Raw genomic sequence first — 22,727 nt, forward strand, 5'->3', positions numbered from 1 at the left:
TCTTTTGTTTTGAAATTTTCATTGAAAACGGGAAATAGAGTTTTCAGACATAGCGAACCAAGGTATTTTTCAAACAACTTTTAGGAATACAATTTTTTAAACAGTGTTATATATGAAAAATATTTTCATAAACCAGAATTATGTAAATTCAATAATTTCTTATGGTATTTAAAGAAATTTTTAGGAAAAACTATATTATTTTGCCCATTTATAATGTAAACATATTTCTCTCAAAATGGCTCAATAACAATGTTATAATATGGCCACTCTAAGCAAAAATGACAACAGCTGATGTCAGTATTGCTTATATATAAAACTAAATAAACGCTTAAACAATGAAAATGTCATGTACAATGTTAAATATCGTAAAAATAACAAAAAATAATTTTACTAAAATTTCTGAACGAAAAGTTCGTTTCATATAAAACTTTGACGTGCTAAGAAGAAATATTTCCGAGTTAAATTATAATAGTCATAAATTGGCCAGTATCGCATAGAAAAAGTTTTTAAATTTTAGATTAAATTTTACCCAGATTGAAAGATATTATTTTGTTTTGTACGTTTGTAAGAATAACTCTAATTACGTTTTTATATAGACTTTTTCCGACTTCTCGAATTTTTTGACTTATTGGCTTTTTTGACTTATTATGGCTTTATTTACAAAATCGACTTTTAGTCTACAACATAGCCGATTTGCCAACATTCAATTTATAAAACCCAAGTTTTTTGTCACTTTTTATTTCTTTACTTTCGTTTAATACGTACACGTTTTAAATTTAACGGTAATTAACTAATTAAAAAAGTATAGTAGAGATTATAGAATCTGACAACTCTTTAAACAACTGTTGCTGTTTTATTTGATGTAATCAGAGACCAGCACTGACAGCCGCCTTTACATCTAAAAGCTATACATTTCCAGCTTTCAGTTTGCATTTATTCTAGAAATCTTAATAATAAATTAAATAAATAATAAACCTAATTATTACTTTTTCATTTTATTAACTAGTCGCTGCCAATAGAGTTCAACGGCGTTGATTTCTGAGATTCGAACAACTCCGTTATTTACTTATTTTGCTTAGAAAATTCTCTCAGTTGTTTTTTGACATTTCTCGTCTTCGGTTGATGATATTTTTTGTTATTTTCGTTTTTTATTACTTATAAATTTTTATGAAATAAGTTTATTTTTAGTTCAAAAACAAGCAACTAGTATTGTTATTATAACAACGTTATTTTTACAACGTATATTTACAACAAAAAAAGCTATAAATGTGAAAAAAGAGAAGCAACAAGTGGTCGTTGACTCGTGTATTTACGTGCCTTTACATTATGGCCGTGTAAATAAAGTGCAATAAATTATTAATAAAATAAGAAAATTTTAAAACAACGACATCTAAAAAAATGAGTGCAATTAAATAAAAACAAAATATTTTTAAAATATTTTGCATTTTTTTTTTTCAAAAGATCTCAATAACAAAAACAAAATGTATCTTTATCTAAAAGTAAGTTTAATATTTTGAATATTTTTAAACAGATTAAATAAATAACAAAGAATTTTATTGTTTCTTTGTGAAGAAATTTTCATAAACACATGTTTACATTAAAAAATCACTATGATGAAGTACGTTTATATAAATGTTTATTTATCTCATTTTGTTAAGTTGTTGGCGCATTGATTGTGTGGTTAATTTTAATTCCTTGCGATTCTATTTTTAACTTCAATGTGGAATTTGTTGTTATTATACTGTACATCACTATAGTTGTAGATGGGTATTATGTGTTCCTACTTATGTTTGCAACGAAATAAGGGTTCCATAACAACATTTTCAGGTTACAATTTTGATAACCATAGACTTCTTTATAGTCTTCACTATAGACCAACATTAATCACCCTTTAGTCAGACTATGAGACATTACACCATCAGACTATGAGACATTAGACCACCTTATAATGTTGGCAATACACCAGTCTTGGCAATAGACCAGTTTTGAATGGACCCCCTACATATAGTCTTATCTGTAGAGTCTGCAGTGTAGACCAATCTATAGTTTTAACTATAGACTATTCTTGCCTATAGTTTTAATCAGAGACCAGTCTATAGTCTTGACTTTTGATCATCCTATAATATTGCCAATAGACTACACTATGGTATTGACTATGGGCATTTCTATAATCTTGACTCTAGACTTGTCTATTGCCTTGACAAGAGAGCCTTCTGTTGTTAGGTGTTATATGGTCGGGCATGCCCGATATTTATTTCTTGTCTTTTTCTTTTGCTATTTGTTTTGCTTTGTGGGTTTATCTTTATTTTTATGTGTACATTTTTGTGTTTAATTTTTTATTATATTATTGCTGATTTTTTATATTTTTTTAAGATTTAATATGGTTAATATTTAAATTGTTGGCTAATAATTTCAAAATTTTAAAGAAATATTTTAATTTAAATTTTTTCCACTTGAAAATTTAATTTATCGTAAAATTTTCTTTTCTTTCTTATTACTACAAGAAAAAGTTTTCTAAAATAAGCCTTCGGGTTATATCGAAAATCAATTTCGGATAATATTTATTTCCCTTAAAAACAAGCCTCGATCAAAATGAAGCTCCGGTCTTAAACTTCTTTCACTTATGCCAAATTTCAAATTTATATTGAAATGAATTTTCCTTATCTACTCCTACTCAAGCACGAGTTTTTATGTTAACTAGCTATTTTTAGAATCTTAATTTTTTTTTAATAATTTTACAATCACATTTTTAACAATTTCAAACATTTTATTATTGTATTGACGTATTAATATTTGTTGCTTTTATTAGTAACTTTCTGGGCTGTTAATTAATGATTTAATTATCACTAAGTTGTGATATTTAAGAGTTTTTTTTTTCGTATTTAAACTTTGTATTCTGTGCATAATAAATAGATAAATACTTTAAACACCTAAAATAAAAGTCTGAATAAATGAATTGTGTTGGAAAAATAATCACAAAGAAGATAAACAGTAACACGATACATATGTATTGTTTTCTAGGTGTGATATTGCATTAGAGAAGATTTATTTGTTTTTGGCAGACGCATTGTAATTAAAAAAAATATAAGTCTGTAAAAAAACAAAAGGATAACGATTGGTCTATAGACTAGACTATAAACTGACCAATATGTAGTATAGATTATAAACTGGTCTATAGAACAGGCTATGAAATAATCTGTGGTCTATAGTCAAGACTATAGAATGGTCTATAGTCAAAACTATGGAATGGTCTATAATCAAGACTATAGAATGGTATATAGTTAAGACTATAGAATGGTCTATAATTAAGACTATGGAATGGTCTATAGTTAAGACTATAGAATGGTCAATAGTCAAGACTATAGAATGAGCTATAGTCAAGAGTATAGAATGAGCTATAGTTAAGACTACAGAATAGTCTATAGTTAAGACTACAGAACGGTCTATAGTCAAGGCTATAGAATGAGCTATAGTCAAGAGTATAGAATGAGCTATAGTCAATACTATAGAATGGTCTATAGTGAAAACTGTACAGTTTTCACTATATATATATTCTACGTAGAATGGTCTAAAGACAAGCATATAAAATAGTCTATAGTCTTGACTATAAAAACGTCTATAATCAAGACTATAGAATGTTCTGTAGTCTAAGCAATAAAAAGGTCTACAGTCAAGACTATAGAATAGTCTATAGCTAAGACTGTAGAATGGTCCATAGTCGAGATTAAGACTATAAAGTGGTTTATAGTCAATACCATAAACTGGTATATAGTTTACTCCGTAAACACTGTAAAAACTGGTCTTTAGTTTAGACTAAAAACTGATTTATAGACTAAACTATAAAATGGATTATATTCTAGACTCTAAACTGCTTCAGGCTATGAATTGGTCCATAGTCTACAATATACACTGACCTATAGTTTAGAATATAAGTGAAAGTATTTACTATAAACTGTTCAAGTCCATACAGTTTTATTTAGTCAAATATATTTGTCTATTTAGCCCTAAAAAAATCAAAAACAGTTGAAATCTTGTTATTTAAAAGCATATTTCCGTTTGTTTTACAAAATTTTAAAATCTGCAAAGTAATGATGGTATTTTGACATTTTAACACTTTTTTTAGAGTAACAGAGATAATTATAGAATTTGAAATTCAAATTAAAAAAACAGCTAAAAATTTAATTATTTACTTTTCAACATGCTAACAAATGAATTAAAATAAAAAAGCTGATCTTAAAGCACAATAGCATAATACCACAATTAAGCACAATTTTTTTTCCATTTAGTAAATAAATAAACAAATAAAAACACACAAAAATGATAACAACAAGATAAATTAATTAAACCTAACAAACGGTTAAATGTGTTGCTTTTATCTATGGTTATTGGCACTCCTTAGAATACATGACATATTATAAATATGTTAACATACCCTTCTACTAACTACTGCTGTACTCTGCTGCACTGACTTTTATTCATTTACACAGTTGGTCAATATTTGTTTAAGCAAATAATATAGACTACCCGTAGGACCAATATTATATTTAATAACAATTTGCGTTTTTTTTTTGCCAATGACTTTGTAAGTTTTTATTTTTTATCTTTACAGTATTATACCCTTATAGCCCTAATCATTTACAGTGGAGCTTCTGTTAGAGGCAGGCCAGAAGAGGAAAGTCCTGCTCTACAGGAACCTCAAATTGTACTACCAAGTATAAGCAGTTCTGGCGGTTTAGCAACAAGTGGCAATGGCAATGCTTTAGCTACCACAGAACCCAATAAATCTCTGGTCACAACACAAGTTGAAACGGCTCCCGACTATTGCTTCCAAATGGAAGAGAATTTGTGCCTTAATTTCTATAACAACACCAATACCAATAATACCTGTCAATGTCGTCAACATCCCAATTCAAATACCACCCACAACAATTGGTATTGTTGTAATATCACTCAACTATCAATGATAAGCACTTGTCCCAATACCGCCAATTGGACTAATCTACATATTTATAATGCCACTATGACAGAAATTGATTTATCATCACCGATCTTTCAAACACTACAATCATTGGCCATAACGGATGGCAATATTAAACGTATAGTGAAAACATTTTCTCGCATGTCGAAAGTAAAGTGCCTTAATTTATCCAATAATAATCTATTGAATATCTCCATAACACCGATTTTTGTGAAATTCTTAAATCTCTCCAAAAATAATCTAACACAAATACCCAAGTTGGGTCCCAATCAAAATATAACCATGGATATAAGGTAATAGAATTAATGAATTATGCATTTCGTTTATAAATATTTCTTATTGTTTTTTTTTCCATTTAGAGATAACAAACGCATGCTGTGCAATAATTTGGTAGAAACTATATTTCGTGGTTCATTTAAATTTGTGGCCCCCAACAGTTCATTTTGCTTAATGGATTCCACATTTAATTGGTTTAATACCACGGATTATATAGCTATAAGTCAAATCGATATAATTAAACGTTTCTATACAGACTGTCCGGTTATACCAGGCAAAGGAAATTGTACATGTGCTCCAGAACATATGTTATCAGCGGTAGGTAATCCAAAATGTTATCAGTAGGAATTTTTGGATATTTGTTTACCATTATTCACATTTTTCCTCGGTATAATTTCAATAAATATTTATATTTTCTTTCCTTACAGGGTGATCCCTCCAAGAACAAAATATTTTGTCGTGTTGACTGCTCAAATTTGGGTTTAACTGAATTGCCGCCCAAATTACCAGAAAATACGTTTCAGCTTAATATTACAAATAACAATGTAAGTTGTTATATAATTCTTATTGCATGAGAATTATTGTAATATATATTTATTTATAGATCACTGTAATTGGTGAACATTTCCATAATAATCCCACCTATCAGAGCATTGTAAAATTATTGGCCGATAACAATCATATTGAGTCAATGCACGACTTGGAGGGTACCAAATTTATGGACCATTTTCAGCGTTTGTACTTGCGTAATAATAATATTAAAAGGGTAAGTTTGAGTGTAATTTCTGTTCTAGTTCTGTTCTTGTTCTATTTCTGTTCTAGTTCGGTTATAGTTCGGTTATAGTTCTGTATTAGTTCATTTAATTTCTGTTCTAGTTCTGTTCTAGTTCTATTTCTGTTCTAGTTCGGTTATAGTTCTGTATTAGTTCAGTTCAGTTCTAGTTCTGTTCTAGTTCTGTTCTAGTTCTGTTCTAGTTCAGTTCTAGTCCAGTTCTAGTTCTGTTCTAGTTCTGTTCTAGTTCTGTTCTAGTTCTGTTCTAGTTCTGTTCTAGTTCTGTTCTAGTTCTGTTCTAGTTCTGTTCTAGTTCTGTTCTAGTTCTAGTTCTGTTCTAGTTCTGTTCTAGTTCTGTTCTAGTTCTGTTCTAGTTCTGTTCTAGTTCTGTTCTAGTTCTGTTCTAGTTCTGTTCTAGTTCTGTTCTAGTTCTGTTCTAGTTCTGTTCTAGTTCTGTTCTAGTTCTGTTCTAGTTCTGTTCTAGTTCTGTTCTAGTTCTAGTTCTGTTCTAGTTCTGTTCTAGTTCTGTTCTAGTTCTGTTCTAGTTCTGTTCTAGTTCAGTTCTAGTTCAGTTCTAGTTCAGTTCTAGTTCAGTTCTAGTTCAGTTCTAGTTCAGTTCTAGTTCAGTTCTAGTTCAGTTCTAGTTCAGTTCTAGTTCAGTTCTAGTTCAGTTCTAGTTCAGTTCTTGTTCAGTTCTAGTTCAGTTCTAGTTCTGTTCTAGTTCTGTTCTAGTTCTGTTCTAGTTCTGTTCTAGTTCTGTTCTAGTTCTGTTCTAGTTCTGTTCTAGTTCTGTTCTAGTTCTGTTCCAATTCTGTTCTAGTTCTGTTCAATTTCAGTTCTAGTTCTGTATCAGTTCAGTTCTAGTTCAGTTCTAGTCCAGTTCTAGATCAGTTCTAGTTCTAGTTCAGTTCTAATTCTAGTTCAGTTCTAGTTCTGTTCTAGTTCTATTTCTAGTTCGGTTCTAGTTCTGTATTAGTTCAGTTCTAGTTCAGTTCAGTTCAGTTCTAGTTCAGTTCTAGTTCAGTTCTAGTTCAGTTCTAGTTCAGTTCTAGTTCAGTTCTAGTTCAGTTCTAGTTCAGTTCTAGTTCAGTTTTAGTTCAGTTCTAGTTCAGTTCTAGTTCAGTTCTAGTTCAGTTCTAGTTCAGTTCTAGTTCAGTTCTAGTTCAGTTCTAGTTCAGTTCTAGTTCAGTTCTAGTTCAGTTCTAGTTCAGTTCTAGTTCAGTTCTAGTTCAGTTCTAGTTCAGTTCTAGTTCAGTTCTAGTTTAGTTCTAGTTCAGTTCTAGTTTAGTTCTAGTTGAGTTCTAGTTTAGTTCTAGTTCAGTTCTAGTTCAGTTCTAGTTTAGTTCTAGTTCAGTTCTAGTTCAGTTCTATTTCAGTTCTAGTTCAGTCCTAGTTCAGTTCTAGTTCAGTTCTACTTCAGTTCTAGTTCAGTTTTAGTTCAGTTCTAGTTCAGTTCTAGTCCAGTTCTAGTCCAGTTCTACTTCAGTTATAGTTCAGTTCTGGTTAAGTTCTAGTTCAGTTCTAGTTCAATTCTAGTTCCATTCTGGTTCTATTCTAGTTATATTCTAGTTGTGTTCTAGATCTGTTCTTGTTCTAGATCTGTTCTTGTTCTAGTTCAGTGCTAGTTTAGTTAAAGTTCAGATGTAGTACGGTTCTAGTTCAATTCTAGTTCAGTTCTGTTGAATTCCAGTTCTGTTCTTGTTGAGTTTTAGTTGAGTTCTAGTTCTGTTCTAGTGAATTTCTAGTTCTTTTATAGTTCAGCCCCAATTAAGCTATTGCTTAATTTTATTCTAGTTTAAAGAAGTATTGTAAAACCAAATTTATCTTTTCAGCTTCCTGAATATCTATTAACCAATGTTTTGGATAGTATAGTGGGACGACAGATATTCTTGGGTGGCAATAAATTAATATGTGATTGTAACTCGGCCAAAGTTTTAAAGGTATTTTGTTAACAATTATTAACTTTCCCCGATATTTTTCATTGAAAATATTTCTTTAATATTCACAGCTTTGGCTACTGCAGCGCAGTAAAGATATCCCCGACTATGTGGAGATACAATGTCGTAATATACCTCAGCGTATAATGGAATTACAAGAGATTAAAGTTTGTCAATCACCACACGATTGGACCGATTATGTATATTATTTAATAGCTACCGAAGTTATTTTATTGATAGCCCTAATAACCAAAGTTTCCTATGATTATTGGGTATTCAAAACAGCCGGCTATTTGCCTTGGCCAGCTAGTAAAATGCCAAAATTACCTTGTGATTGGCTTTGTGAGTCATAATTTCTATTATTTAAGTTTTTTTTTTTTTTGTAGTATTAAGTAAAAAACAAAAACTGTGTGTATAAATTTAAGCTTAAAGTATAGATAGATGTTTTTAAAGCTTCTTTTAATTACAAATTTAAAAAATTATTTATGTTTAATGGAAACAAAGTGCCTAAAATGTCAAGATTATTATAATCTTTAACACATATCAAACAAGTGCAATTATATATAAATGTTTATGAAAAATTAGAAAAGAAAAACAGATTTTATTGTATTTTTTATGAATTTATTATAAACAATATAAGATAATGAATTTCTGTATTGTTATAGCTTTAAAAAAAAGTTACTATATATAAAATATATATAAACTATGAAATGTTAACAAATATTATTTTACTTAATTGGATTTAGTATAACTTTAGCTATTGGGTTTTAAGCTTAGTTTTCTTAGTTTTATTTTGTTTTGGATGTTTTGATTTCTTGTTATTATTTTGTTTTGCGGGCGAATTTGTATTTTTTAACTTTTGTATTTTTTTTAATTTTTTATTATTTTCATTACTCTGCTCTTCAGTTTTCTTAGAAGATTTTTGTTTCTTTTTTATCACCTTTTCTGCTTTATCCAATTTATCTTGTCTTTCTTGTTCTGGTTTGATTTTAGTAGATATATCTTCACGCTTTGGAGCAAAATTGGCTAATTTCTTTTTCTCTGATTTCTTGACTTTTTTCATGTTTAACATAAATTCGGGTACCTTGCCACCAGAATTTCGAATAATTTCAGCAATACTGGAGGATAAAATTATATTAAATATCTAATTTTTAAATTAAAAAAAAAAAATCTAAAACCTACCTCCTCAAATGTGGTGTATCGTCTTGTGTAAAGAATGTTATAGCTTTTCCTGGCCTACCCGCTCTACCAGTACGACCTATACGATGTATATACGATATAGTGGAGGGTGGAAAATCATAGTTTATTACCAGATTGACTCCTTTGAAATCAATACCACGTCCCATAAGTTCTGTACAAATTAAAATCCATATATGTCCTTCACGGAAAGCTCTTACACAGTTATCACGCTGTTGTTGGGTACGGTCGGCATGTATAACATCGACATTTATGCCATCGTATAAAAGTTCCTCGAACAACTGTTTAGCACGATCCTAAGGAAGTAAGAGGAAATTATATTAAAAGATTAGATTGGTTATTTTTCAGAACTATTTTAGTTCTAGTTCAGTTCTAGAATATTCTAATTCAGTTCTTGTTAAGTTTTAGTTCAATTAAAGCTCAGTTTTGGTTCAATTTTACTTTGGTTCCATTTCAGTTCAAGTTCAGTTTTAGATCTGTTCTAGTTGAATTCTAATTTCAATAGTTAAAAAGCTTTAGTTTTTAAATCAACAATCCGATCAACTTACCTTACTTTGTACAAACACCAACACTGGAGGTTTCAGACCATTTCTCACCATATCACGTACAGCCAAAAGTTTGCCACTCTCTGAACCCACAAACAACAATTCTTGTTCCACATATTCGGTAGCAGCATTCTGAGCACCCACATTAACACGAGCTAAATTTTTAAGATTCTTTAATGCCCACTTAGCCACGGGTACTGTGTAGGTGGCACTAAACAAGGCAAGCTTTTTGTGGGGATTTGTACAGGCTGCTAAAATATCATCTAATTGTTCTTTGAAATTATTTTGACCCTCTTCCATCAAACGATCAGCTTCATCGAGAATAAACCATTCAATACTATAACAAACAAAATAGAAATTAACACTGTTTCGTTAATGAAGATTCTGCTTACCTCTTTAAATCCAATAGTGGTGGCTCTTGTTGCAATAAAAATCTTACTCTATTGGGTGTTGAAACTAAAATATCAAACTTTTTGGAGGAATTTTCACCAAACTTCGCCTTTGCCTGATTGACCTTACTAATAATGTGTATTTTTAGAGCTGTCTTCTCGGAGAGACGTATGCATTCACGATAGATTTGTTGTGCCAACTCACGGGTGGGCGCTAAAACTAAAGCACGAAAGCCTACTTTCTTGGGGGCTTTTAAATCGTTAATAACGGGAGCCAAAAACGCTATAGTTTTACCCGAACCGGTGGGAGCGCAAGCCATTAAGGGTCTACCTTTAAGCATTATGGGAATAGCTTGCATTTGTACGGCAGTAGGTTTGGCATAATTACAATTCACTAGATTTTGTACTAATTTCTCGCTCATATTATAGTTGGTGTGTAGTTCCTCAAACGAGGAAATGGGTGGCGGTATATTTTTACCCAATACCGTGATACGATTTTCTTTACGTATTGTTTGTATCATTTCTTCCTCCATAAGTTTTTCCTGTTGCTCGGGTGTTAAGGGTTTGGCCTTCTTTTTGGATTTTTTGGAAGTAGTGCTACTAACACCAGAAATAAATTCAAATGTTTGTGGTTCTTCCTCAATTTCCTCCTTGATCTGTATTCCAAAGGAAGAGCTATTTGATTCCTGGTCTTCTAGGTCTTGCATAGTGTCATCTTCATCTGTAGCTATGCCTTCATCCTTGATTTGTATATCGTCCTCGAGTTTTTTAGGTGTTTCTAAGTTGTGTGGCTGCTTGAGAGCAAACGAAAACAATTACTTCAGATCAGTTTATTTTGTTTGTTTTTATTAATATTTACCTTATGTTGTGGTTTATTTCTTTTGGTAAATCTTACGCCTCTTGTCAGCTGTCGAAATAAATCATGGGCATCCATTTTTATTTAATATTTTATTAAATTTTTATAAAAAATTAAAATTTTTGTAAACTTTGCTAAGCGAGAGAGATTGTTTTGCTGCACGTGTGTTAGAATTGTGAGGCCAGCTGTTTTGAAGAGAGAGTGACAGCACAATTGTGAATTAATAAACAAAATGTAAACAAAGAGCCAGATTGCTGTTATTAAAAACGCTAAATTATGTTTTTTAATTGATATTTATCAATTAAATTAGTATATTGATATTTATCAATTAAATTTTTTATCAAAATCTCGCTTTTTCAAAATATTTTCTTCCAAATACCGATTTTTAAGCATTTGGATCCCGCTGTTATTCAAAAACCTTATGCATAACTATCATAAAAATGCCAGTGTAGTAATAGGTCTGTTCGCGTACTCCATAATTTGTAACAATTTGCAACAATTATTACTGGATGCAACGAGAGAGTAAGAGAGCGATAAATATGACAGTTCGTTCATAGAGAATTTTTTTATTTTACTGGATATTTTTCCCCAGTAAAAATATCCAACATATGTAAACAAACTAAAGAAAACGAAATTTTTTTTAATTTTATTCATCACAAATTAGTTTTAAAAAGAGTTTGTTTGATGTGAGAAATCATAACAAATATTGTCAATCTAGCGTTTTTAAAACAATTTTGTTTGTTTTTCTCTTTTTCGATTTTGTGTAAATTTTTATTTTAATAATATGTTTTAGGGTTCTATAGTTGAAATGAAAAGTCGACTTTTCGACTTTTTTCATTTAGTTAAAAGTCGATTTTTCGACATTTCGACTTTTTGCATTTTATGAAAAGTCGATTTTTCGACTTTTCGACTTTTTTCATTTAAATAAAAGTCGACTTTTAGACTTTTCGACTATAAGTATTTTATAAATAGTCGACTTTTCGACTTTTCGGCTTTTCGACTTTTTTCGACTTTTCGACTTTTTTCGACTTTTTCGACTTTTTCCGACTTTTTTCGACTTTTCGATTTTTTCGACTTTTTGAATATTTTCGACTTCTTTCTACTTTTTTCCGACTATTTTTTGACTTTTTTCGAGTTTTTCCGACTATTTTAGAGTTTTTGACTTTTTTTCCACTTTTTTAAAATTTTTGACTATTTTTGACTTGTTTCTACAATTTTCGATTTTTCGACTTTTCGACTTTTTCCGACTTTTTTCGACTTTTTCCGACTTTTCGACTTTTTTCGACTTTTTACGACTTTTTTCGACTTTATTCGACTTTTTTCGACTTATCGACTTTTTTCGACTTATCGACTTTTTTCGACTTATCGACTTTTTTCGACTTTCAGACTTTTCGGCTTTTTTCGACTTTTATTCACAAAGTCGACTTTTCGACTTTTTTCACAGACGATAGTCGAGTTATCGACTTTTTTGGAACAAAATAGTCGACTTCGACTTTTTTCGACAAAAAGTCGATTGTTCGATTATTCGAAAGTCGATTTATAGAACCCTAATATGTTTGTAACATGAAGTTTTAAGCGCCTTGGCGACACATCAAATTGTTTGACTCAAACGGTAAGTTTTTTGGTTGTGTTATTAAAAAAAACTCACACCGCATATATACATGTGAGTTTCTTCACTAACACCATCAAAAAACTTACCGTTTGTGTCAAACAAATTTGATGAGTGGCCGTGTAGCTTTAAAACAATAATATATTTTTAATGATATTACATGTTTTGTTAACTTTAAATATCCATTTATTTATAAGAAAAATCATATTTTCAATTGTTTGTTTTTTGGTGTTTTGTTAGCGATTGAGATTTCAGCAAAAGGGCATTACTAATCTTTGTTTATAAACAAAAACTTGCAATTTTTTACAAATTGGCGTTGGCGTAATTTTTTGGATACTATTTGACTGAGAGAAAATTAAAAATTACGCTCTATAATAGTTACTAGATATTTTTTTACTGGAAAGTACGCGAACACACCTAATAAAATATAAAAAGGATTTTATTTTCAAGGAATTGCTCATGAATAAACAAAAAACTAGTGTCTGCTGAAAATTTTGCAATAATAAAGTTAAAAAATGGAAGAAAGTGCTCTATTCTCAAATATAGCAATGATTATTAACAAGGACATACTGGTAGATGAATGCAGTGGACATAAGAAACCTAAACATTTTCTTTGGCACAGCAACCAAACCGAAGCAGATGCTAATGTCAAATTACGTTTTCCATTACTTGAGTCAGCAGACGATGATGCGGAAGAGTTCTTTTTAAAACAGCAGTTTTGTGAAGCAACTCCCTCAGAAGGAAATGAAATGCCTGAGCATGAAAAGCCTTCAGGCAGTCAAAAACCGAATAAGAAACGTAAACTGACGGCAAAATTGGAAAATTTCAATAAGAAACATAAAAAAGTAAGAGACAGTAAGTTAAAACCGATATCGACCAGGACCAAAGAAGTCAATCTGTTAAATGAGTTCGATAATGTTGAATTTGAGGGCTATTTGCATATGAGTAAAATGAGTTTTTTGGTGAGTTTATAAAATAAGCCACAAAGTTACTAATTATTTGAAAATGTTCCACCTTAATTTTGCAGAAAACCTTTCAATTTATTCGTCATTTATTAAGTTCCTCCACCTTTGCCGCTGGCGTACCACCGCAAACGGTATTCTCTTTATCTTTATGGAAACTAACCACCGATGAACATTTTGAGGAAATTTCCAAACGTTTTAAAATTGCCCAGAGTGATTGTGAAACCATTGTCAGTCAATTTTGGCATATTATTTCCGACAAATATGAATCCTACATTAAGTGGCCCAATTCTCAGCAATCACAAGAATTGCAATTGCAGGGTTTTCAAAAACATGCCGATTTAAAAATATTTCCTAAACTCTTCGGTGTATTGGCCACAAAACGTTTAGACATATTTCTAGCTTCAGATGATTCAGAGATTCCTATAATCCTGCAAATTGTCTGTGATGTTGATCAAAAAGTTATAGATTGTTTTGTAGAACTCGAACAGGAATACTCATTCGATGAAACACCTATGGGCCAGATATTGGCTTTAAATGAAAATACCATGCCGAAAGATTGTTATCTTATTGGTAATAAAAGTTTTCCTCTTAAACCTTATCTAATGAAGCCTTTTGCCAATCCTTGTTTTCGCAAGGAGCATGAATTTAATAAATTATTGGAGCCTGCTTTAAAATTGGGCTTTGATACTTTGGATATTATGGCGAAACGTTTTAATGCCCTCTATGCTTTGGAGGCCAAAGATTTAGCTGAAGTACGCAAGATATTGGAAACGATTTGTGCTTTACATAATTTAAGTATCGCTATTGAGGATGACTACGTTGAACGTAAACGCGAGGTGGTGTCTTTTAATTGGGCTGCCGATAATAGTGAGGGCTATGCTGTGGGCAGTGAGCAGAGTGTTCAGGGTGTGCAGAAACGTAGTGATTTGGTGGATGAAGTTGTGAAGTGAATTTTTTGGAATTTAATAAAGTATTAGAAGTAAAATATGTGTTTTTATTATTATTTTAACGTTTTTTTTTTTTTAAACGAGAAAAAAGTCTAGGACTGATGAAGATTTCAATTAGTTAGCATGAATTTTAGGGGCAGGAGGATTAAGCCAACCATTTTTCAATTTTCAAGGAAAAAGTGATATAAATTGCAAAGTATGTAAAACGTATGCCTAAGAATTGAAGATTGATTAGTTAATTTCTCACCTGTAAAATACTAAATAAGTAATCGATTACTTATCTCTCTACTTTTAAACAGCCCTGTTTTTAAAAATGCAACTCTGCATTTAGATGGCTTGTTTTGACATTTTCTTTTGTATTATACGTAGAATGTGGCAAAAACAACAAAAGTGAAAAAATTAAAACAATTTTTACGAAGAAATTTATTTAGAATCGAAAATATTCAATTAATATTTATTAAAATATAAAAAATTTAAGACAAAATACAATAACAATGGAAATGGAATATGATGAGACTGGTTGGCAACAGGGTAGGCCAAAGCAGCAAGGAGAAGATGAGGTGAGACTGTCCAAAGGAGATATAAAAAAAAGAATTTCTATACTTTTAATATATTTTAGGAAATGCCCGAGGATAATCCCCAAGAAACCATACAGGAATGTCTGGAGAAATTTCTAACGCCCGATTACATTATGGAACCGGGTATATTTACCCAACTAAAGAGATATTTCCAGTCAGGCGGTTCGCCGGAAGAGGTCATTATGATGCTGTCAGAAAACTATAAAGCCGTGGCACAAATGGCCAATTTATTGGCGGAATGGTTAATTTTAGCGGGCGTTAAAGTAACCGATGTCCAGGCCATGGTAGAGAATCATTTGAAGGATATGATATTGAAAACTTTTGATCCCAAAAAAGCCGATACCATTTTCACCGAAGAGGGTGAGACACCCGACTGGTTAACCGAAATGATAGATCATCCTACTTGGCGTTCTTTGATTTATCGTCTAGCTGAAGAGTATCCCGATTGTTTAATGTTAAATTTTACAATTAAATTGATTTCGGATGCCGGTTTTCAAAGTGAAATTACTTCGATATCAACAGCAGCTCAACAGATTGAAGTATTTTCGCGTGTTCTGAAAACTTCAATAGCAAAGTTTCTTAGTAATCCTGAGGATATACAGGGTGCCATACAAGAATGTGCCCGTATGGTGTGTCATGGTCAGCATACGTATGTTTATTCGCAGGTTTTGATTCAGGTTTTGAGCCAAGAGCCTAAAGGGGGTTTTAATATGAAACGCTTGTCACAGGAGATTACGAAATATGCTTTACAAAAGTAAGTAGAATTCTTCGTGTATTTTTGGATAAGAAATTTGTTAAGTCAATAAACTAGACTACAGACTTATCTATAGACTAGTCTGTATTATAGTGTAGTCTAGTATAAGAGAAAAAAATTCACAATTTACTGTTTCTATAGCAATCAAAATGTCACTCCGATAACTATGGCCCTTAATGGTTCAGCTGCTTATCCTCAAGCCTGCCAGGCTTTATCCTCCATGCTCTCACGTAATACCCTCAATCCAGCCGATATTAATGTACTTTATCGCAACTATTCGGGCACCGATCCTCCACCTATTGATCTCATAAGAAATCCCCAATTCTTGGAATTACTAGTAGATTCACTTTTTAAAGCAGGCGTTAAGATAAATCCTGAACATAAATCAAAATATATTTACCTCTTGGCCTATGCGGCCTCAGTAGTAGATACACCTGCCAAAAAGCGGCCTTTAACAGAGAGAGTCTTAAATAAGGAGGAGTTGAAGAGCACTATACAAGCGATAGAAAAAGTCCATGCTATATGTAATGTCAACAAGGGATCTACTGAACTAATAGCTGAATTGCAAACACTATTCAATTGTATAAAGTAAGTAGATGTGTTTCACAATGTTGCAAATTATTTATATATTTTTTTCTTTTTCTAGATACCCCGTCGTCGGCGTGGGCGTTATACGATGGATAGAAAACACTGTCACCGAACCTTCATACTTTAAACTTTCCACCGATAGTTGCCCCACACATTTAGCTATTCTCGACGAGGTAGCCGCTGTCCATCCCACTTTACATCAACAAATTTTAACTTTGCTCATACGTCTCTTTGAATCGAAACAAGATGAATTGGAAATTTTAGTGCAGTTGGAAATGAAGAAAATGTTATTAGATCGTATGGTAAATTTACTAACACGCGGTTGTGTAGTGCCTGTGGTCAAATACATCAAGCAATGTTGGGGCAAAGGAGACACCGATATTTCTCTCATACGTTATTTTGTCACTGAAGTGTTAGAAACCATTACCCATCCTTATTCGCCGGAATTTGTATTGTTATTTTTGCCTATGGTGGAGAATGAAGAAATTACCGGCACTATGAGGGGTGAGGGTGATAATGATCCGGTATCGGAATTTATAGGTAAGGACAATTTATTTTATTGTTTTGTTACCAGCTTTATAACTTTATTTATTTATTTTCTAGTTCATTGCAAGGCTCATTATACTACAGTGTAATATCGTAGCTGGCTATTGCTTGATTTAATTAGTTTAGTTGTGAAATATTTTTTCTTTTTATTATTATTTTTGTTTTAATTTAAATTTTAAGTACGTCTCCCCTTTTTAGGTTATTTTGGGAATATTTCCTTTTATATTAAAAAAAATATTAACAAGTAATAAGTGTGTATGTAAAAATTATATTTAAATTTTTAATATAATAAAGTATTCAATAAATGAATAAAATAAAAAACATTTTCATATTTTTTAAATTGAAATATTTTGAAAATTGTACTCGAAACAGAACTAAAATAGAACTACAACAGAACTAAAATAGAACTACAACAGAACTAGAACAGAACTAGAACAGAACTAGAACAGAACTAGAACAGAACTAGAACAGAACTAGAACAGAACTAGAACAGAACTAGAACAGAACTAGAACAGAACTAGAACAGAACTAGAACAGAACTAGAACAGAACTAGAACAGAACTAGAACAGAACTAGAACAGAACTAGAACAGAACTAGAACAGGACTAGACAAGAACTAGAACAGAACTAGAACAGAACTAGAGCAGAACTAGAACAGAACTAGAACAGAACTTGAACTGAACTGAACTAGAACTGAACTAGAACTGAACTAGAACTGAACTAGAACTGAACTAGAACTGAACTCGAACAGTACTACAACAAAACTCGAACAGTACTACAACAACTAGAACAGAATTAGAACAAAACTAAAACAGAACTAGAACAGAACTAGAACTAACTAGAACTAACTAGAACAGAACTAGAACAGAATTAGAACAGAACTAGAACAGAACTGGAACAGAACTAGAACAGAACTGGAACAGAACTAGAATAGAACTAGAACAGAACTAGAACATAACTAGAACAGAACTAGAATAGAACTAGAACCGAACTAGAACAGAACTAAAATAGAACTACAACAGAACTAGAACAGAACTAGAATAGAACTAGAACAGAACTAGAACAGAACTAGAACAGAACTAGAACAGAACTAGAATAGAACTAGAACAGAACTAGAACAGAAGTAGAACAGAAAGAACAGAACAGAACAGAACTAGAACAGAACTAAACAGAAAAAACAGAAACAACAAACAGAGAAGGAGAAGAGAACTAGAACAGAACAGGAAGAAACGGGAAGAAGAACGAACAACGAACGAACGAACGAACGAACGAACGAACGAAACGAAAAACGAACGAACGAACGAACGAACGAACAACGAACGAACGAACGAACGAACGAAAACGAAACGAACGAACGAACGAAAACGAAACGAACGAACGAACGAACGAACGAACGAAGAACGAACGAACGAACGAACGAACGAAACGAACGAACGAACGAACGAACGAACGAAACGAACGAACGAACGAACGAACGAACGAACGAACGAACGAACGAACGAAGAACGAACGAACGAACGAACGAACGAACGAAACGAACGAACGAACGAACGAACGAACGAACGAACGAAACGAAACGAAGAACGAACGAACGAACGAACGAACGAACGAAACGAACGAACGAATAACGAAGAACGAAAGAACGAAAGAACGAACGAACGAAGAAGACGAACAACGAACTAACGAACGAACGAACGAACGAACTAACGAACGAACGAAACGAACGAAACGAACGAACTAACGAACGAACGAACGAACGAAAACGAAACGAACGAAGACGAACGAACGAAACGAACGAACGAACGAACGAACGAACGAACGAACGAAGAACGAACGAACGAACGAAACGAACGAACGAAACGAAACGAACGAACGAACGAACGAACGAACGAACAAGAACGAACGAACGAACGAAAGAACGAACGAACGAACGAAAACGAACGAACGAACGAACGAAAACGAACGAACGAAACGAAAACACGAACGAAGAACTAACTAACGAACTAAGAACTACTAACTAACTAACTAACAACTAACTAACTAACTAACTAACTAACTAACTAACGAACTAACTAACTAACTAACTAACAACTAACTAACTAACTAACTAACTAACTAACTAACTAACTACTGACTGACTGACTGACTAACTAACTAACTAACTCACAAATTATTATTTCCTTTATTTTTCATATCATATCTCTTTCCGTAGTGCCTTCTTAATTAGCATAACAATGGCTATTCCTAATCTTTAATCTACTTTTAAATACAAATATGCACCTTACTTTATTTTCGATTAAAAGTGTTATCGTTATCAATTGCCCCCCAATTAGTATGTCCAACATTATCGTAAATTTTGAGACCATTTTACAGTAGGAAGACCATAAAAATAAATAGTATTTAACTTTGTATTGAACTGGTTAATACTACTAAACGCAAGCTTAACGGATAAAATGCTATAAATTATTAAGTGCAAAGTGAAAGGTTTTCGGGAATATATAAAAAATTTTAATAATTAATAATGGTATGTTATTTGTATATAGAAAAAATCAAGCATCGAATTTTGTATAATTTGTTGTTTCATTTCAGGGTTCCAGCAGCAGTAAAAGTAGCGAAAATCTTCGCATTACAATCGGAAGTAATGACAACAAAAGTAAAAAGAAATCGCCACAATTAAATCGCATCAAAACTACCAAATATACTCTGTTAACATTCCTGCCCATAAATTTCTATGATCAATTCCGAAGAGCCGTGTATTTCTATTTTCTAGCGGTTACTATAATATCATTTTTCGTAAGTGAGTAATTAAAATCATATATACATAAACAATTCCTTATATAAAATTTTGTCCTCTATCCTCTCAGACAGTACTATTTCACCTTTGGTCTCCTTAATACCTCTACTATTTGTAATGATTGTTACCGGAGCTAAAGAAGCCTATGATGATTTTCAACGTTATAAAAATGATAATTTGGTGAATTATTCCACGGTGACGGTATATCGTAATGGTCAAGAGCAATATATAGAATCTCGTTTTATATGTCCGGGTGATTTAGTTGTTATCAGCAAAGATGGTGATGTACCCTGTGATGTGGTTTTATTACATTCCACCGATGTTAATGGCAAATGTCATGTAACCACTGCCAATTTAGATGGTGAAACTAATTTGAAAACTTTAATGGTACCCAGAGGTCTTCTGACAAATAGTATAGACCATATTAATAATGTTGGTATAATAGAATGTGAAAGTCCCAAAGCCGATCTTTATTCATTTTTGGGTAAAATTGAGTTAAATGCAAGTAATTCGGTAATACCCTTATCTGAGGAAAATCTTTTACTCAGAGGCTCGAAAATAAAAAATACCGATAAAGTTATAGGCTGTGCTGTTTACACGGGCATGTCCACAAAATTACAATTGAATAGCCGTTATACCGGTAATAAATCTGCCTCCAGTGAGATTTATATTAATAAATTTCTAATATTTTTGGTGGTTATAATGATAGTGGCTTGTATCATCTTGTATATGTTGGGGAGGTAAAAAAAATATTTCAAACCTATTATAACTTCCATCTAATATGTCTATTAATTTCAGATATGAAGAAATTAATGTAGTTCCCCTAATGGATTATCTGGGTCCTCCTATACGTGTTAATGAAATCACTAATATAATTGAAGATTTCTTGGCATTTCTGATACTTTTCAACTATATGGTTCCTATATCGATGTATATGAATATTGAACTTTATCGAATATTCAATGCCTTCTTTATACAGCAGGATTTGCAATTATATGATGCCGAAACTGATCAGAGAGCTGTGGTTAATTCTTCAAATTTAAATGAAGATTTAGGTCAAATAAATATTTTATTTTCGGATAAGACGGGCACTTTGACAAAGAATGAAATGGTTTTCCAGCAGTGTTCCATAGATGGTAGAAAATACATGTATCGTAATGGTTATTTGGTAGATCAAGAAACGGCTGTCCGTTGGGAAATGGATGTATCAGATGATGTGAGTATGAACGGATTAGAAAATGGGGAAAAATATTCTTTAACTCAATCTGTACGAAAGATCAGCTTCTCGCAGGGTTAGCACAAAGCGTTATGTTATACCCTCTGTTACGGATTACTAAAGGGTCTCTGTCTGAAATTTCATGTCAGTTCGATTCTGATAGATTGAGAATAAGGGAATTGTATAAGATGAATGAGGCTTTAAACGAAGATGCACGATCTGAATATAATAAATAAAGGATATCAGAATTAGAACTGGGATAGATTGCAAAAGTTGAATTTTTTTTAAATTCAACATAGATATCGTTAGTCCCTTTGGACCAAGTCAGTTTAATGATAATGAGAATGTGGAGCCTTTTTCTAATTCCGTATAATAAAGAATAAGACAATTGGGTTAAATGATTAGAGAAATGATCTAATATAAACGTGAGAGGAGAGAAAAGATCTGCAAATCATTATCTTTTTTAGAATATTATCCGTTTTGATTTGAGAAATAATAGAACTCCTTCCATTTCAGAAGGATCTTAGAGTTTCGGAAACTACTTTCACTTTGGATGATAAATTTCACATCCATTCATTAGGTTTGTAAGAAAAGGATTCACAGACTTGAAAAAACTATAAGGTCTAAATTTTGTCATTCAGTAAAGATTGCTTATAACGTTCACAAATGATCCAGTTGATCTAAAAGTCTCTAACCGAGCATTAATTATATGCATTCTAATACGACATCTTTATATTATTTGTAGAACCCTCAATTGGAATTCTTCAAAGCTCTTGGACTTTGTCATACCGTACAAATTGCACAAACTCCCAGTGAAATAGACGACAATAGTACCAGTCATACAAGCAGCCCCCAATATCAGGCCTCAAGTCCCGATGAAAAAGCACTTTTGGAAGCATGTTACAATTTAGGACTTCATTATCTAGACGATGATAATGATCTTATCAAATTAAACATTTTAAGTTCTAAAGACCCCGAAAATTCCGAAATTGTAGAGTTCAAACGTCTACACACTTTTGAATTTACTTCGGAACGTAAACGTATGAGTGTTATAATATCGGATGGAATGGAGCGTAAATGGTTATATACAAAAGGAGCTGAAAATGTGATCTTTGAGTTGTGTGGAGAAAAGTCAAAGGATTTAATTTCAATAACCGATCAACATATAACAGAATTCGCCCTACAGGGTTTAAGAACATTAGCTATAGCTAAAAGATTTATACCCGAGGAGGAATATGAAGAATTTATTAATGATCTAAGGCAGGCACAGCTGGCTTTCGATAAGAGGAAAGAGTTAATGGACAATTGTTATAAAACTATAGAATGTGGTAGGTATAGGGATGAACAAGTAAGAGTGTTATATTCGGCTATGCCGAATCTTATATACCCACCATCAAACCTCGTTTGACTCGAATGAAACTTACTTATGTCGAATTTCATCTATATACTCGTATTTTTAGGCCAGTTATAAGCGTTAAAGTAATTTTCTGAAGGGGACCTTATATAGGGGGGGTAGGGTCAATTATGGGTCGATCCTCATAAAAGTTTTTAGATAGATTTTGACTCATATGAAACTTACTTATGTCGAATTTCATCTATATACTAGTATTTTTAAGCCAGTAATGAGCGATAAAGTCATTTTTTGAAGGGGACCTTATATGAGGGTAGGGTCAATTATTTACCGATCCTCATAAAATTTTGCATAGTGATTTTGGATCATTAGAAACTTACTTATGTCGAATTTCATCGCTATATTCGTATTTTTAAACAAGTTATGGCT

The 22,727-nt window shown here is 32.0% G+C and overlaps 5 protein-coding genes across 6 annotated transcripts; 4 read left to right on the plus strand and 1 right to left on the minus strand.

Annotated features, from left to right (window-relative positions):
- The first annotated feature begins 1,085 nt into the window (after nt 1-1,085).
- LOC119615308 (protein halfway) lies at nt 1,086-8,684 on the plus strand. The gene is made up of 7 exons (XM_037971376.1): nt 1,086-1,499; nt 4,610-5,271; nt 5,338-5,572; nt 5,683-5,799; nt 5,859-6,020; nt 7,859-7,966; nt 8,035-8,684. The coding sequence occupies exons 1-7, from the start codon at nt 1,482-1,484 to the stop codon at nt 8,314-8,316; spliced, it is 1,584 nt and encodes a 527-aa protein (XP_037827304.1). The 5' UTR covers nt 1,086-1,481; the 3' UTR covers nt 8,317-8,684.
- LOC119615307 (probable ATP-dependent RNA helicase DDX52) lies at nt 8,569-11,326 on the minus strand. Of its 2 annotated transcripts, none has more exons than XM_037971374.1 (5): nt 10,954-11,326; nt 10,098-10,888; nt 9,709-10,042; nt 9,146-9,456; nt 8,569-9,081 (listed from the first exon to the last, which is right to left on the minus strand). In XM_037971374.1, exons 1-5 carry the CDS (start codon nt 11,026-11,028, stop codon nt 8,721-8,723), a joined length of 1,872 nt encoding a protein of 623 aa, XP_037827302.1. In that variant the 5' UTR covers nt 11,029-11,326; the 3' UTR covers nt 8,569-8,720. The 2 variants fall into 2 exon arrangements, with proteins under 2 accessions (XP_037827302.1, XP_037827303.1); XM_037971375.1 differs by having other exon boundaries at nt 8,581-9,081; nt 10,098-10,885; nt 10,954-11,316.
- A 1,527-nt stretch (nt 11,327-12,853) lies between these two features.
- LOC119615310 (protein ALP1-like) lies at nt 12,854-14,511 on the plus strand. Its single transcript, XM_037971378.1, has 2 exons — nt 12,854-13,521; nt 13,587-14,511. The coding sequence occupies exons 1-2, from the start codon at nt 13,075-13,077 to the stop codon at nt 14,472-14,474; spliced, it is 1,335 nt and encodes a 444-aa protein (XP_037827306.1). The 5' UTR covers nt 12,854-13,074; the 3' UTR covers nt 14,475-14,511.
- Nucleotides 14,512-14,831: 320 nt separating this feature from the next.
- LOC119615309 (negative elongation factor D) lies at nt 14,832-17,239 on the plus strand. The gene is made up of 5 exons (XM_037971377.1): nt 14,832-15,031; nt 15,091-15,803; nt 15,945-16,391; nt 16,450-16,931; nt 16,995-17,239. Exons 1-5 carry the CDS (start codon nt 14,966-14,968, stop codon nt 17,024-17,026), a joined length of 1,740 nt encoding a protein of 579 aa, XP_037827305.1. The 5' UTR covers nt 14,832-14,965; the 3' UTR covers nt 17,027-17,239.
- A 2,117-nt stretch (nt 17,240-19,356) lies between these two features.
- On the plus strand, nt 19,357-22,275 carry LOC119615306 (probable phospholipid-transporting ATPase IF; the record flags this gene model as incomplete). Its single annotated transcript, XM_037971373.1, has 5 exons — nt 19,357-19,461; nt 19,527-19,734; nt 19,802-20,471; nt 20,530-20,947; nt 21,693-22,275. Coding segments are annotated over exons 1-5 (1,882 nt in total), but the record flags the coding sequence as incomplete, so codon positions are not given.
- Nucleotides 22,276-22,727: the final 452 nt, after the last annotated feature.

Source organism: Lucilia sericata, unplaced genomic scaffold (genome assembly GCF_015586225.1).
Source record: "Lucilia sericata isolate MDLA Ls3-8-SP2 unplaced genomic scaffold, ASM1558622v1 Contig004844F_arrow, whole genome shotgun sequence".
NCBI classification, from domain to species: Eukaryota; Metazoa; Arthropoda; class Insecta; order Diptera; family Calliphoridae; genus Lucilia; species Lucilia sericata.